This window comes from Hylobates moloch, unplaced genomic scaffold (genome assembly GCF_009828535.3).
Source record: "Hylobates moloch isolate HMO894 unplaced genomic scaffold, HMol_V3 SCAFFOLD_6, whole genome shotgun sequence".
In the NCBI taxonomy this organism is placed as follows: domain Eukaryota; kingdom Metazoa; phylum Chordata; class Mammalia; order Primates; family Hylobatidae; genus Hylobates; species Hylobates moloch.
The window spans coordinates 15,869,643-15,887,228 of record NW_026652281.1 but is presented as its reverse complement, the minus strand read 5'-3'; the positions used below and the strand labels follow the sequence as shown (position 1 = coordinate 15,887,228).

At 35.1% G+C, this 17,586-nt stretch overlaps 1 protein-coding gene across 5 annotated transcripts in view; it reads right to left on the bottom strand.

The window, feature by feature from the left end:
- The window catches only part of KIF3A (kinesin family member 3A), a 49,253-nt gene that overhangs the window by 15,759 nt on the left and 15,908 nt on the right, over positions 1-17,586 (bottom strand). For 3 of the 5 annotated variants that reach the window (XM_058440517.1, XM_032156460.2, XM_058440516.1), the window contains exons 5-10: positions 16,106-16,211; positions 12,333-12,472; positions 11,732-11,929; positions 11,241-11,415; positions 6,477-6,575; positions 4,428-4,499 (exon numbers count right to left, since the gene is read on the bottom strand). In XM_058440517.1, coding sequence (XP_058296500.1) covers positions 4,428-4,499; positions 6,477-6,575; positions 11,241-11,415; positions 11,732-11,929; positions 12,333-12,472; positions 16,106-16,211 — 790 coding nt within the window. The remainder of the gene's footprint in view (positions 1-4,427; positions 4,500-6,476; positions 6,576-11,240; positions 11,416-11,731; positions 11,930-12,332; positions 12,473-16,105; positions 16,212-17,586) is intronic. The other 2 variants (XM_032156463.2, XM_058440518.1) reach the window with 1 other exon arrangement.

Here is a 17,586-nt window from a genome sequence, read left to right as displayed (position 1 = left end):
GTAATAGGTGCTCAAAGAAAGTTGATTAATGAATTTCAAAATCACAAAATCCAAATGAAAAAAAGAGAAAATAAAACTAGCTTATTAAACTGGTGATGAAACTGAATCAAAGACAATTCATTTCTGGTCATACAGTTTCTTAGAAACATACATTCCTTCAGAAAACCAATTAACACTTTTCATAGAATTGGTCTGAGGCTCCCCTAGAACCTTTCTGTCATTCTTAACTTCCTTCCCAAAGAACTACAGAAGAAGAGTGTAAATCATAAGAGTTTATAAATCGTTAATGTCTCCACCCAAAAGCTAACCCCCCACCACCTAACAAGGAAAAAGAACTGAAAAATAATTATGATGGAGATATATAACTGAGTATATTTTTTCAGGAACTATGAAATGCAGAATCATTAATAGGCTTTAACTCTTTATGACAGAATTATGTAAAAAAAAATCTAGGGTTTAAAATACATTATTTGTATAGAACTGTAAGTCCAAAGCAAACCTAAGGCACGAGACAAATGAAATAAAAGAGTAAATAAAAGCACTGATCCAAATTCATGCTTTGGTGTGGTGTGATTCATTGCATTCCAAAAGTCAGGATGTAGATTGATTCTATTTACTGGCTTGTTTGGCACAGTCATCTGTATTGAATCTTTTGAATTAGCTGTTAAAAAATAACTTTAAAATAATTTAACTACTATTCCCAAACTACTTCCCATCAGTTATACTATGTCTTAGAAATGTGAAGGAGAAAAGTATCAGTTCAGGTATATAGTAAGTATATACATTTAAAAAAGTGTAACTTCCTTTCCACCTCAGAATTATAAATATTTAAAGACAAAATGGGACGTATGTTAAGACAAAAATAATAAATGCATGAAGACACTGATGCTAACAGTATAGAGGAAATGATCTAATCAACATATGAACAGTATTATGTACAGGCTTCAAGGGTTCTAATTGTTTTAATAGTTAAAAACAGTTTCAAAACCCATTAAGAAGCAGTAAAATAAAAAGATTTTACATGTAGAAATACAAAGACACATAACTGTTCATGAATTAATGCATTACATTAGTAATTTAAAACCATTCAGGTATGTTTCCAAACTGATACTTTAGCAGCAAAAATCTTATTGTGGTCTTGTAACACTTCCATGAAGACAATCAAAGATATATAGCCAGGGTTAGTTTCAAAAGCCTAATATTTAAGTAACATATTACTTTAGCCAGAATCACTCTGAGAAATCATTATATTTCTCTACAAATAATATTTTAAGCTAAACGTGAACATGTGCTAACTCTCCTAACCAGGTATTTAAAAATGTGACATCAGTAAAACTCACTTTTATGTGTATTTTTTAAAGGACTTTTTTTTAAAAAAACCTTCTTAAACAAACCAATCAAACAAAAAAGAAATCTATTTCTAACAACACATAATAAAATTCAGCACAAAATTTCAGGCAAATAAATATTTTTAAAAGTTAATGCCATAAACAGTACTTAATTAAACCAGACATAAGTAGCAACATTTTTTTATTGTATTGCCCTTTGCCATGTGCTGTAACCAATATTGTGAAGGTGAACTGGCCAGGGTAAGTTAAAGGGGAAGAACTTCAGGGCAGTCCTAATTGAATTAATTTCATTTTTATTACATAAGCAACCATGGCATAGCCAGGCATTTGATTCTTGGCTTTAAGAAAAACGGAGAAAAATGTTTGAACGTGAAATAATTTACACTTGTATTTCCAAACTTTGGCTTAATGAGTCTTTAAGAATTTAGGGAAAAAAAATGAAGTTCTTTTTAAAAGCTAAAGTTGAAAGATTGTTAAAAATACAAAAGATAGATACTTACCTGGTAAAAAACTACTAAATTTTAAAAATTTAATGTATTTAAATAACATAGTTCTTTATAGGATAAATAATTGTACCATGTGGAGTGCAAATCAATCACACCAACCTGCTTGATCTTGCAATAAGAAGTAGTAAGCAAATCGCAGACAGGAAGCAATATGCACAGAGATGAGGAGGAAAAAAAGGAAAACATTATTTCTCTTGTGAAACAAAGAAAAATATATAATAGCATTCATTAAAGTGTAGAAGTAAAAATCAAACCGTTATCAAAACTCAAATAGAGCCCATGTAAAAAGAAAGCATATTCAACACAATGAGAGATGTCATTTCAGCAAGCATATTAAAGTTAACTTAGTCTTAGATTATAACTCAAGTCAATCTCAAGATCTCACACTGATTGCCCAAGTCCTGCAAAGGTCACAGTTCAACACCATGTGGTTATGCTAACAGAAGACATGGAAATAGGAACCTGCTAAGATCTGGGAAGCTATCTAAAAGGGCAAAACAGAAAATTAAGGCAATTTTAACAACTAGTACGTTTAAAGTGACAAAATTCACACTGTCCATATCAAAAATGTCCCAATTCAATATTTCTTTTAGTATATGGATCTATTATAGGCATGCTTCACTTTAAGAAAATCTAACACAAAAACCTGAACCAATCAAACAGATAAATTAGATTACAGTAATTTCCACTGATTATTTGATTAACAGAAAGGTCTAATGAATTTTTAAAGACGCAAGTCCTCCCAATACATTCGATTTCCCAACCGGATTAAGGGCTTTTTTTTTTTTTTTTCTTCAGAAAATAAAATTATTACATAAAATGAAGTATACCTGTACAGTAACAAACTTACATTCCCTCTATTAGTAGATTTTTAAGGGTAATTATAAACAATGATTCTATAGGAATCACTGCCAATTAATGACTCAAGCAAGAAACACCTTTTAAAAAGGTCATTCAGATATTTGAAAGGGAGGGTACACACAAGTTACACACAGCAACCACACGCTAGGACAACCATCTCTCCACTTCACCGACACGCCCACATTACAACAAAAAAATTATGTGCTAGGTATGCAAATAGGAATTAAAACTTCTTGAATTGAACAAAGTACAACTCATTTCATAGCATACTTCCATATAACTACTCTTTAAGAATTAAGTTTTAAAACAGAAAACTAAATTGCAATGCCTCCCATTCAAATATTTTCTCATATTTCACAGTTTATTATACAAAGTAATACCTCTATGTGGTTTCTAATGCAATTCCAAGTATTTTACAAATTATCCTTTGAAATGAATTGTTTTGGTAACTTGCCTACAAATTGTCAATAGAGAAAGAGATTTCTAATATTCTTGGAATTCTTCTTTTAGAAAGCTAAAAGCATAACAACAATAAGCAATTATTTTTGTCATTAGTTTTGAAAGGGTAAGTATACAGATAATGCTTTAAAAGACAGTAAGCTGCAGGCTGGTACAAGAAAGCAACACTACTCCCCTTTCTTCTGAAAATAAAATATAAATAAATTAAATTAAGTAACACTTTTCAACTTAATTAAATTAGGTTTTAACAAAAGCCTTTAAGTTTGAAATAAGTCTCGATGGATCCTGCATAAAATTCTCGTGATTCTGCATTCTCTAATCACACCTTAGAAAATTTCTTAAAATCAGCCGGGCACAGTGGCTCACACCTATAATCCCAGCACTTTGGGAGGCCGAGGCGGGCGGATCATAAGGTCAGGAGATCGAGACCATCCTGGCTAACACGGTGAAACCCCGTCTCTACTAAAAATACAAAAATTAGCCAGTTGTGGTGGCAGGCACCTGTAGTCCTAGCTACTCAGGAGGCTGAGGCAGGAGAATGGCGTGAACCCAGGAGGCAGTGCTTGCAGTGAGCCAAAACTGCGCCACTGCACTCCAGCCTAGGCGACAGAGCAAGACTCCGTCTCAAAATAAATAAATAAATAAATAAATAAATTTTCTTAAAATCTATCAGGTAATTTAGAAATATGGATAAATGCCCATTTGAAATAAAACACTATTCAATTCATCTTTACTTGCTTCAAGCTTTATGTTTTTCTTTATTTGGGAGCCTTTAATCTTAAACTACCACTAAGAATAGGACACCAAAGTGTAAAAACTTTGTAATTGTACGACATGTTATAATGGGCACTGGTGTACTTCAAGTATAATTTGTACTTTTAGAAATACAAGATTTGGTGTTACGTGTCCCTTATTCTGAGCAGGATTAGAAATGTGTCATGAAACCTAAAAAATAAGCATAAGAATTATTCTTTCATACAGCTTACTAGCTCTCTTTACATTATCTCAATTGCAAAAGCATGAATCTCTCTTCCATTGTCTCAAACATAAGCTAAAGCCTATGTTTTAACAATTATGATTAACTGGAAGCAATGAAAGGGGGTGGAGGAATCATCACATGCTTTGTTCTCCTGAGGAATCCAACATGTATTCTTTAGGTAATGACAGGGAGTGGTGCAGCATTGCTCAAATGAAGCCCATGGGTTATGGAAAAGCCAAAGCTCTGTAAGAGAATGTAAGAGCTACCACTCACTAGGCAAGAACTTATCCAGAGGTTTCTCTATGACAGAACATGTGGAGTCTGAACTACTGCTGCTGCTACTGCCTGGAAAACAAAGAAATGAACCCAACGGGAACCAAAGAAAGAGGAAACAAGAAAATGAACACACACACAGAGAAAAATTCAGTTTTCAGAGAAAAAAATTTTAAAGGACAATCAAGCTTTGTATTAAAGAACCAAAATTTACTTTCCGAAAAACCAGTCCTGGTAGTTTATCCAATATTCTCTACTTTACAAAGCCATACAGAGGAATTAGAAAGTGTAATGCTTTAAGCAACTACTGTGGGCAGATCCTACTGGTCACCTAAAGCCTAATCATTCAAAGGGTTGAAATGACAAGAATAAAAAATAAAGAAGTCATTTGGTGAGATTTTAGTCTACTGAAACTATTTAGGTTGATAAGTTAAAGGAATGGAGTTTTAAAACTCAAAGTCATACACAATAAATATTATAGGAGTGATAAATTACCCTTCATAATAGGTTAGTCTGTCTCCACTTTCAGTCTCTATCCCTCCAAAATATCAAACTATCAAATATGTTTAAGGTTTGATAGCAAAACTTTCAAAAGGCTCACTGAAAATTTTTAAATTTCTAAGCCTGGAAGGAAGATATATTATTGTTAAATATTTTAACATATTAAACACTGGCATTTTTCTATTTAAAATTTTATTTTTAACAAATCTGTTATCAGCTTTAGCTTTGAAAATAATAATCTACTCTGTGAAAAACTAGGTGTGAACAAAAAAAATTTCTCTAAATCAGGTGAACATTTTCTGCAAAAGGAGAGATAACTGTTGAGACTTTGCAGGCCATACGGCTTCATGTGAAAGCAGCCACAGAGCATATGTATATAAATGAGCATGGCTGTTTTAATAAAATTTTATTTACAAAAACAGGTGGTGAGCTGGATTTAGCCAGCAGACATTTTGCCAATTTTTGCTATAAATCATTATTTTTCTGTCTTTTGAAGTTACAAAATCTTTATAGTTTTTAAATTTGGGACTCCTAATCAAGCAGTGATGGGTTTATTTTCAGCACAATCATTTTAATAAGACAAACAAAATATGCACCAGCTTGAAAACAATGACGACATTAATGGAAGAGAGTTCTCAAATAAATATTTATGGTAAAAAGGTTTGAAATGTAGGCCATTATAATATGTCCATTTCATTTGCATATTATGTATATTCTTATCATAATAAACAGTCTTAATTCACACGTGGCAACAAATCCCCCACAACAGGGTGAGAATGAGAATACATTTTATAAAGAAAAAGAACTAAATTTAAAAATGGAATTCCCCTTACAAATTTACTATTTAAAAATTCAATGACTTTTAAATACTAATCTTGTTTGTGGAAAAACTCCACATTATCCTAATTTCCTTAAAATACTTAGGCTCCAGCCAGGCATAGTGGCTCACGCCTGTAGTCCCAGCACTTTGGGAGGCTGAGGCAGATGGATCATGAGGTCAGGAGATCAAGACCAGCCTGGCTAAAACGGTGAAACCCCGTCCCTACTAAGAATTCAAAAAATTAGCTGGGCGAGGTGGCATTCGCCTATAGTCCCAGCTACTCGGGAGGCTGAGGCAGGAGAATCACTTTAACCCGGGAGGTGGAGGTTGCAGTGAGCCGAGATCGCACCACTGCACTCCAGCCTGGGCGACAGAATGAGACTCCGTCTCAAAACAAACAAACAAACAAACAAAAAAACTTAGGTTCCTAACACAGATGTAAGTCCCTGCATAAAATTAAAACCCACAGGAAATTTTAAAATGGCATACCCACTATTATAGTCTTACAATTCTAAATTCTAAAAAAACAGAACATATATTCAAAGTCAGCTATAAACGGATCAATACAGGAGAAAAAAATGCAAAGTTAACCAGGTAAATGGCATACATCTTCTGTTCTAATTGTTACCTAATATATTAAACAGATAACGGCAAAATAAAAGTCATGCACTCTACCACCTTGTGAAACCACCTAATTTGTACAAATCAGATTACGAAACAGAACTTACCCCTTCTTTTTTTCCTTTTCTCTCCATCTTCTCCAACCTCACCCTCTTCATCATCATCTTCCTCTGACCCACTGATATCAGAGCCTGATATTTCTTCTCCTTGGACAGAAATTTAATACAATGTTTTTTATCCTGTACCAAGTCATTAGCTATTTAGGAAATACGTATATCAACTTTCTTCCTCAGGTTTTTGTTACTGCAAACAACGAATTTAAATACTATTTAAACGCTCCTAGAGAGTATAACGGATATGCCAATCTCAGAAACAGGTAAGATGTCCAAAAAGACTTTAAAGTCTCTAAAGAGAAGTTAAATTCTGACCCACTTAAAATTTCAAAACATTCCGGCTAGGCAAGGTGGCGCACGCCTGTAATCCCAGCACTTTAAGAGGCTGAGGCAGGCAGATCACTTGAGGCCAAGAGTTTGAGACCAGCCTGGCCAACATGGCAAAACCCCATCTCTACTAAAAACACAAAAATTAGCTGGGCTTGGTGGCATGCACCTGTAATCCCAGCTACTTGGGAGGCTGAGGCAGGAGAATCACTTGAACCCGGGAGGCAGAGGTTGCAGTGAGCCGAGATGGCACCACTGCACTCCAGCCTCAACAAGAGAGTGCCTCTGTCTCAAAAAAAAATAAAAATATTCAAATCATTTCTTTATGTATAATTTTAAATATATATATAAATTATGTGGTAGAGTTACTAATTCAGTCTTTTAAAAATGTGATCACTTTTGAGGAACAATTTCTTCTAAAACAGCTTCCTAAGATTTCAAATAATTCACTCAATCTGTATTTTTAAGAGACACAGAACTGTCATGTAACAGTGATCCCACTTTTAGGACTGTATCACAAGATATTTTCAAAAAAAGAAGTGCTTATTTACACAAAGATAGTGTTAACTACACATTAACTTAAACATAAAAAAAAATTAAAAAGGAAGGATGAAGCCAATAAAACAGATCAGCACTATATCATCTTCAAATTAGCTATTTTTAAATGCCACTGTTTACATATGAAATCTCTAACAAAATAAAATACAGGAGAAAAAAGTAAAATATACTCTAATCACAACCAGGTAACAATTGTACCTGTAAGTACAAGATGGAAAGGAACACAGAGTCTTGGGAGAACAAATTTCTGAAAAATATTTTGTTCTTTGGGCTTAGAAACAATGACATCTTGGTAGTAATGAGCATAGCTAGTGCCCAAAACTGGGTTTCTAAATACCATTCTTCTACAAAAGGGACTAGAGAGAAGTGAATGATTCTAAGGTTGGGCAAGGAAGACACAAGATAAACCTAAAACCTTCTGTAGTGACAAAAAGCAATCAAATGCTCAAAAAAACTGATGAGCACATGCTGAAAGAATACAGGAACTACTCTGAAGGATCTCATAATAGCCAAAGCTGGGCCAATTCAACGAACAAAATAAATAATGATAATGCTGGATTATAATCCATGATCTAAATACGATAAATACTTGAATAAATAAACAAATGGGAATGAAGGGGCTGTTCTTCCTTACAATAGAATCCTAAACACTAAACAAAGAAGGAATGATGAGAATAGAAAATAACATGGAGCAAATGCCACAAGATTATTGTTGCAGGCAAGAACTATTGATGCATACTAAAAATAGTAGGAGAAAGTATGACGAGAAACAGGACCTTTGCAGTCTCAAATTATCCCCCACAACATACATGTTAATTACAAATGGAAAAATAACACAATAGATTTGCAGTGGAGAAACTTTGCAGGGTCATTATAAAAGTAGACAAACCCAAATTAATGAACATTCAAAAAATATATGACCAGTACTCTTCAAAAATGTCAACATCAAGAAAGACTGGGGAATTAGACTGAAGAATAAGTGTGCTAGACATCGTCATTAAGAAGGCATGACATGGCTGGGCGTGGTGGCTCACGCCTGTAGTCCCAGCACTCTGAGATGCCGAGGCGGGCAGATCACGAGGTCAGAGGATAAAGACCATCCTGGCAAACATGGTGAAACCCTGTCTCTACTAAAAATACGAAAATTAGCTGGGCGTGGTGGCACGTGCCTGCAGTCCCAGCTACTCAGGAGGTTGAGGCAGGAGAATCGCTTGAACAGGGAGGCAGAGGTTGCAGTGAGCTGAGATTGTGCCACTGCATTCCAGCCTGGCAACAGAGCGAGACTACGTCTCAAAACAAAAAACAAAAAACAACAACAACAAAAAAAACAAAGAAAGCATGACAAATAAATGCAATGTGCGATCCTGGATTGTATCCTGGACCAGGAAAAAAAAGGCACTGGAAGGAAAACTGGCCAAATTTGAATGAAGTCCACAGATTAGTTAATAAGACTATATCAATGTAAATTTCCTGGTTTCAATAACTGTTGTATGCTTATAAAAGATGTTAACATGAAGTAAAGCTGGGTGAAGGGTAGATAGGAACTCTCCATATCATGTTTGCCAGTTGCATATAGCCTACAATAATTTTTAAGTTTAAAAATTATTATTTTAATGCTATTGCCTACTTTTTTATTGTTGATATGATCAACTCCATTAACTAGATTATAAAAAGAAATGTCATAAGAGCAAAAATAAACTGAAATGTATTAAAAACAGTATTATCATAGAATCCAGCAATTCCATTGTTGGGTACACACCCAAAAAATGGTAAAACAAGAATTCAAAGAGGTATTTGTATAACCACGTTCATAGCGGCATTATTCACAACAGCCAAAAGGTGGAAGGAACCAACTGTCCATTGGTGGATGAACGGATAACAAAATGTAGTACATACACAATGGAATGTTATTCAGAATTAAAAAGAAGTCCTGATACATTCTACAACATGGATGACCCTTGAAGGCATTATACTAAATGAAATAAGCCAGTCACAAAAAGACAAATGCTGCATTTCACTTTTTTTTTTTTTTTTTGAGATGGGAGTCTCACTCTGCCACCCAGGCTGGAGTGCAGTGGCATAATCTCGGCTCATTGCCACCTCCACCTTCCGGGTTCAAGTGATCCTCCTGCCTCAGCCTCCCAAGTAGCTGGGATTACAGGCGAGAGCCACCATGCCCAGCTAATTTTTGTATTTTCAATAAAGATGGGGTTTCAACATGTTGGCCAGGCTGGTCTCGAACTCCTGACCTCAACTGATCCACCCGCCTCGGCCTCACAAAGTGCTGGGATTACAGGCGTGAGCCACTGCGCCCCACCAATACCACTTTCGTAAGATACCCAGAGCAGTCAAATTCATAGACAAGGCAGAATAGTTGTTGGCCGGAACTACAGGAAGGGAGGAATGGATATATACTGTTTAATGAGTACAAAGTTTCAATTTTGCAAGAAGAAAACTGGAGATGGGTAACTGAAGAACAATGTGAATGTAATGCCACAGAAATGTAGACTTCAATGTGGTTAAGATGGTAAACTTTATGTTATGCAAGCTTAACCACAATTTTTTAAAAAGGAATAAAATTCAGGCACTTGCTACAATATGGATGAAACTTCAACGTTCTGTTAAGTGAAATAAGCCAGTCACAAGTAGATACTCTATGATTTTACTTATATGAGGTACCTAGAATAGTCAGATTCATAGAGACAGAAAGTAGAATAGTGGTTACCAGAGACTAGGGGGAGAAGAGAATAGGAAGTTACTACTTAATGGGCACAGCATTTCTGTTTGGGATGATGAAAAAGTTCTAGAAATGAATAGTGGTGACAGTTGCACAACAATGTGAATATACTTGATGCCACTAACTGTACACTTAACTAACAATGGTTACAATGATAAATTTTATGTTATGTATATTTTACCACAACAAAAAAATGTAAAACATAAAGTCAGCAAAATAAAAGTATGCACTCACTATTAACATCGCTAAGAAATTAAAAATCTTTAAAACATACTGGCTATAAATACCACCTAGTGGTCACAATTAAAACACCAAATTTCATTATCTAACAGTTCTCTTACTGCTTTTCCTCAATAACTACTTGTTTACTAAATAAGTACCTTCTCTAAACTTTTGTGATGCTGGCGTCTCTGAATTTCACCTCTGATCTAGTCGGTCTCCTCAAAGACTACAAAGGTGCTTTGAAACCAAAGCCCTGTTTACGTGGTTCGCAAAGGAGCTCTGTACCAATCAGAAAGGATCTGTTTCTTGCATTAACGTGCAAGGAATTACTGAGCACTTAATGACTGGGAAGCGTCTCACTCTCATAAATAAGATCTTCAAATTTTCCAACTTTCTAGCATGATATTGTTGGAAAAGAATTTCCAAAATACAATCTCATGTTCAAATTTAGGTATGAAAGGATATTTTAAAGGTCATGCAATGCATTTTTCCTTATAGCAAACTTGGTTTACTCATGACTGTCTAATATGTTTCTTTACTTCAAACAATACTGAGCTGATATTGATTGCAATGCCAGAATTCTGGTCATTTTCACCTAAATACCTACATTGTAGAATTTGCTCTTATACAGAGACAAATAAACACTCATTCTTTAACACGTGGTCCTATGAAATCTACAAAACATCATGGGAATGCTTTTAAAAAACCACATACAAATATTATGTAATTTTACTTAAGCTTAATATGAAAATGGGAAAGTATGTAAGTACCAAGTCACTTTCTAGAAATATTCATTTAACTACCAATGTTAGAGGCTCAAAAAAGGTTTAACAGAGGGCTTTTGTTAGAACACTTGGTGGTTCAACAATGTATTTTTAGCCAACATAAAGATTAATATTTTGAGGAAAAGCTACCTTCTTCAAGCTTCTTTTTCAGTTCTTCTATTTCTTTCTGGAACTGACGCAGCAAAGCATCCTTTGGATCTTCATTAATTCTAGCTTTATTTTTAATATTCTTAGCACGATTGGCATATCGTAATGTACTGATAGTTTCATCATAATTGTAATCTGCTGGCCCAATATTTGCACACTATTGAATTAGAAATATGAAACAAATCATTTTACACTTGACAGAGTTAAAATTAATACTACCATTAGAAATACATCAAAAACTATTTAAAGCACATATGCACCCTTGGCCTTCTTGAAAATGACAGTGTCAACCACAAGAGCTTCCAAAGGACACTATTATGGGCTAATACACATGAGTGTACCACAGAAAGGACAACCACAAGTCAAAAAAAGTAAAATAATCAAGTTTAAAAAATGTGATACATATCAATTATTGGCATAAATTAGAATCTTAAATTTGCCTGATGTTAACTATATCACCAATTAAGTCTTACCATCATGGTTTTTGAATTTCCTCCTAAGGAATCCTGAAGAAGACGAGTCAATTTAGAGTTACGATAAGGCACATGAGTGCTTTTTCCATCGACCAAGGCAGAAATTACATTACCAAGGGTGGAAAGTGAAAGATTGATTTTTGTAGCTTCCTTTAGGCGCTGTCCAGTAGCTCCAGTTTTTGCCTGTCTTTCTGAACCCTAGCAATAAACAGAGATGAAAGTAAAGCTAAAATTTTTTAAAAAACAGAATATTCTTCCCAAGGTTTTATTAAAAAGTAATGTAACATTAAAAAAACCTGATATGATGCCTGAATTCACTTCAAAATAATATAGGAAGGGAAGAAGTGGGTGAGAGTACATGAAACAAGATTAGCCATGAGCTGATTGTCGGGAGTTGGGTGATCAGTCTATGGGGGATCACTATACTATTCTATATACTTTCATATACATTTGAAATGTTCCATAATAAATAATAAACTTACACAAGTAACACCTTAAAAATCATATGTAAATCATACCTTTTCACTTTAATTTTCATTCATTTATAAAATAAATGGATCACAAGAAAGAGTTATTCCTTAAGCAGTGTCCTGTTACTTACAGCAAGATCTACAAGATGGAGCTTCCCCATCCTGACATGCATGTTACCATCAATGCCTTTTTCACTGCATTCTATAGTAATTGTAAAGATGGCATGGGAACGGGAACTATGTTCGTTCATATTAGTTGCACCAACAGAACCTTTAATAAATAAAAGAAATCCTTTAAAAGTGCAGCAGAGAGTGCCTTTAAAAATAAACATCCTGAGCAGTTTAAAATACTTAATTTTATCAGAATCAAAAGCCAGAGAGCATGGCTAAACCATAAAGGCATGGGTGTGTACTTAGCCACTACCCATAGCCTTAGCCACTACCCTTAGCCACTGAAATTTCTCTTATACTTTGTTGATAACAAACAAATTTGTAAGGTTTCTCATATTAAAGACATAACTTTAGCAAAAAATAATTTCAATCCCAAGTAATACTGCCTAAAAAATGACTAATTTACACCCAAAAAACCACATTAAGTAATTGGAAAATTTATTGCTGATTTAGCTGTCTAAAGAGAATTATGCACGCTGGTGTACTGTAGCAAGCAAAAAATAATAAAGACAATTTTAGCTACTTGGGAGGCTGAGGCACAAGAATCGCTTGAATCTGAGAGGTGGAGGTTGCAGTGAGCTGAGATTGCGCCACTGCACTCCAGCTTGAACATATAAACCACAGGAATACTTGCACACATATGTTAGACAATACAACAATATTCAGTGCAGCATTACAAAAAATAAGGTAGATCTAAAGACATGGAAAAATGCCCATAACATATAAATTAAAAATAAAAGCAAGTTAGAAAGAAATACATAACATAATCCTACTTCTGTAAAAAAAAAAAAAAATCCATTCAAAATATGCAAAGTATTTGCATGTGTAAATATATGAATGTATTGTGTAAATAAAAAACATTTTTTACAATAGACCTGTATTAGTTTTTTTCTTAAATTCCAAAGTATTTTAAAATTGTCAATTTTACTCAATGCCAAAATTATCTTCCTACTACACACTGATGCAGAACTTTTCTGTGCAAGCTTTGATTTTAGAATTTAAACATTAAAAGGGTAGTCTTTAATGAAGTGACCAAAAGCTCCAATTAACTACCTGAGAATTAAATTAATTTCATTCTATGAATGAAATCTTGTGTTAAAATTTTTAATAACCAATAATTAACATATTTCTGGTATTTAAATTTTTTTAATAAAAGCATATAGAAAGCATAAAGTGAAAGCTCCTGACATTCCTTCTCCCCAATTTTATTTCTCCTTCTCTAAAGGTAACCACTACAATCTGTCCTTTCATTTTGTATTTTATATACACACATGTAGACACAAACACACCCACACTGCCCAAATAAATATATGGTTTAACAATTTTTCACATATAAATAAATAGGGTAAGGCAGTACATACATACTGTTCTACAATTTGCTTTTTTCCCCCCACTGACAAACATACTTTGAAAATCTTCCAGGTCTGTGTAGGCACATTTACCTGACTGGGCTTTTTTGTTGTTTTGTTTGAGACGGTCTCCCTCTGTCACCCAGGCTGGAGTGCAGTGGCGCAATCTCGGCTCACTGCAACCTCCACCTCCCAGGTTCAAGTGATCCTCCGGCCTCAACCTCCTGAGTAGCTAAGATTACAGGTGCGCACCACCACGCCCAGCTAATTTTTGTATTTTTAGTAGAGACGGGGTTTCACCAGGTTGGCCAGGCTGGTCTCAAACTCCTGGCCTCAAGTGATCCATCAGCCTCAGCCACCCAGATTGCTAGGATTATAGGCATGAGCCACCGCGCTCAGCTTGTTTTTTTGGTATTGTTTTGTTTTGTTTTTGAAACAGAGTCTTCCTCTGTTGCCCAGGCTGGAGTTCAGTGGTGCTATCTTGGCTCACTGCAACCTCTGCCTCCCAGGTTCAAGCAATTCTGCTGCCTCAGCATCCCAAGTAGCTGGGATTATAGGCATAAGACACCACGTCTGGCTGATTTTTTTGTATTTTTAGTTGAGATGGGGTTTCGCCATGTTGCACAGGCTGGTCTCAAACTCCTGAGGTCAGGAAATCTGCCCACCTTGGCCTTCCAGAATGTTGGGATTACAGGCATGAGCCACCACACCCAGCCTAACTCATTGTTTTTAACAGCTTTATTACAGTCTATGGTATTTTTGTGCCATCATTTACATAATCAGTGTTTTACTGAAGGTTATTTAGATTGTTACATCTAAAAATATTTTCCACAATGTCTAAAATTAGAAACACAGAGTCAAAAGGAATGTATTTTAAAATGTCAACAGATACTGTTAACATTGCCCTTCAAATAGGCTGCACCAATTTATATTCCATCCTCAGTGCCCATTTCTTCAAAGTCTCACCAACCTACATATCCTTCATCTAATCTGATGAGTGAAACATCTCTCTCTATCTTGCTTTAGCATTTTCCTGATTAGTTGTGAAGTTATACAGCCTTTCACATACTTATTGCTGTGCTTAGTTCTTCTACGAATAACATACGTATTTCTTGCTAGTTTTTCTATTAAGATTTGGTCTTTTTCTATTAATTGGTTCATAAGAATGTAAATGATTTTTTAAGTTTTGTTGTTTGATTTCCTTGGGTTTGACAGATCTATCGTCAAGTCATAGAAACTTATAAAAAATTTTTCATTTCCTATTTCTCATCTTTTACCTCTAATCCCTGGTGTTTTTTTTTTTTCGGTTGCTGTGTTGCCCAAGTTTGAGCGCAGTGGCTCAATCTCGGTCCACTGCAACTTCTGTCTTCCTGGTTAAAACGATTCTCCTGCCACAGCCTCCCGAGTAACTGGGATTACAGGCACCCACCACGACTCCTAGCTAATTTTTGTATTTTTAGTAGAGACGGGGTTTCACCATGTTGGCCAGGCTGCCCTTAGACAAGTCAGCCTCCCAAAGCGCTGGGATTACAGGAGTGAGCCACCGCGACCAGCCTTTTCACCTCTAATTTCTAAATGCTATTAGCTGCATCACCAGTACCAGGTTTGAGGCATCTGTATAATACCGCTGAAGCTTCTTACTCTTTAGACTAAAAACATGACACAATTACTAAAAAGAATGCAATTTTTTAATTTAAATTTTGTTTTGCTTTTCTTGTCAACAAAGGGGAAGCATTACAGTGCCTAGTTAATGCAGACTACTGGCCTAGGTTTTTTGGGTTTCTTCTGGGTGGGTTTCTTTAGGACAGGGGCTCCCTATTGTCCAGGCTGGTCTCAAGCTCCTGGCCTCAAATGACCCTCCCAGTTCAGCCTCCCGAGTTGCTGGGATTACAGGCATGAGCCACCATGTGTGGCTATGGCTTAGGTGTGATCACTCACTCTACCACTTAGTAGTTATAGTACTTAGACAAGTTACTTAAACTAAGTCTCACTTTCTTCATTCATAAAGTAAGAATTTAATGTCTTCATAGTCTCCTGCGAGGACTAAGAGAGCATCCTTATGAAGCACTTAGCACAAGCACTCTCCACTAAGAGCTCAATAAACATTACCAATTTTACTATTATAGCTACCAAGAGACAGCTGTATGAGAGTTGCATAGATTTGCACTACTAAAAAGAAACAAAACTTTGCTCGGCATGGAAAATGACTTGTGATACCTTTCATTCATATATGCTCTCTACATGGTAAATAATCAAAGTGGAATGGTTTTCAAGAAACCTAAAAAATCCAGTCTCTACAGGGTAAACTGCCATATACCAAATTTGCTTCTAAACCAGCCTACTCGACACACAGATGCTTAATCACAATTACACACTATACTTACGATTTTTGTGGCCTAGCGTCATAATTCTATCCATATCATCAGCATTATTTACCACATAAGCTGATAAATCTTTGATATAAACTCCCACATCAGGTCTTTCTTTAACCTAAAAAAAAATTAAGACTTTATACTATATCAATAACTCTTCCACAATTATTTATTATCTCCTATGTGTTGGACACTCTACTAGACAGAGGGAATATAGTGATAACATAGACACTGTTCCTACACGCATGGAGATGTCTATAGGAAGAACACACAAATGAAGAATTATACACAAAAATTATTTAATTTCAATTGTGATGACACGAAGAAAAATATAGAAAAAGTACAGAACACTAAGCTAGTGAAGGAGATAGGGTAAAATTCCCCAAGATGATGTTTAAGCTAAAATTTCTTTAAATAAAAAAGAGGGAGTTAGGTAGGAGAAGAGAACGTGCAAGAATCCTGAAATAAGAAAAAACTAGGCACTTACAAAAAAATAACAAACAAACCGAAAAAGACAATGTGGCTGGAGAGAGCAGGAAACAGGGAAAAATAGGTGAGACATCTGGTTATATAGGAAGACAGAGACAAGTTTAGAATAGTTTTTGGACTTTGTGGTAAGAATAATTTGGAGAATTTCAAGCAACTGAGGGAAATAATCAGATCTACAGTATCAATGTTAAAATACGATCTTTCTGTGAATTACCTTATGAGCATTTTTAACCAAATTTGAAAAATGTATTTAGGATGGATTTACCTAAAATACAAGTGGCGTTGTATAAACAAAATTCACTTTGGAAGGCTCAGAGTCACCTCTACAAAACAACAGAATAAAAAGCGAAACTGAGGCAGAGGCCTGTGGCTGCCAGTGGGAAAAGCCATTCCACGGGTAGGAAGGCCTCATAGACATCGAAGACAAATGAAAATTTGATAAACAATTCCAGGGGAAAACGTTATAAAGGTAGACACTCAACATTCCAGTCATTGATTTTCAATGTTGTGTGCGTGTGCATGCGCCTTTTATAACAATTGATAAGATAAATTTACAAATTAGGAAAAATCCTTTATCTGTCATGGGATATAAATTAAGCCCTAATTCTATTAGTAGTAAAAAAAAAAAAAAAAAAGTGTGATGATCTCTATAAGCCAGTGGATTTCAGACCTTGCTCTGAAAAGCCCTAGAGGGTCCATGGTGGCACTGAGGGGGCCACTGTAGGAGTTTAGGGGTCTTCAGGCCCAGAGAAGTTCTAAAGAGAAGGGCGCTTTCATGAATTTTACACATTGAGCTTCCATATAAGGTTTGGTTTGATAAAAGTGTTGAAATGCTTTACACCTTTTAAAAGGTTTGAAAATTACTGGTCTATATCAATGCTTCTCAAAAAATCTCTGATAAAGGATGTATATATTTGTAATATGATAATTTTGTAAAATACAAAAATCATGCACTTAGATGCCTTGGCAATGTCAAACTGCTATGGAAGTTTTTAAGCACCTAC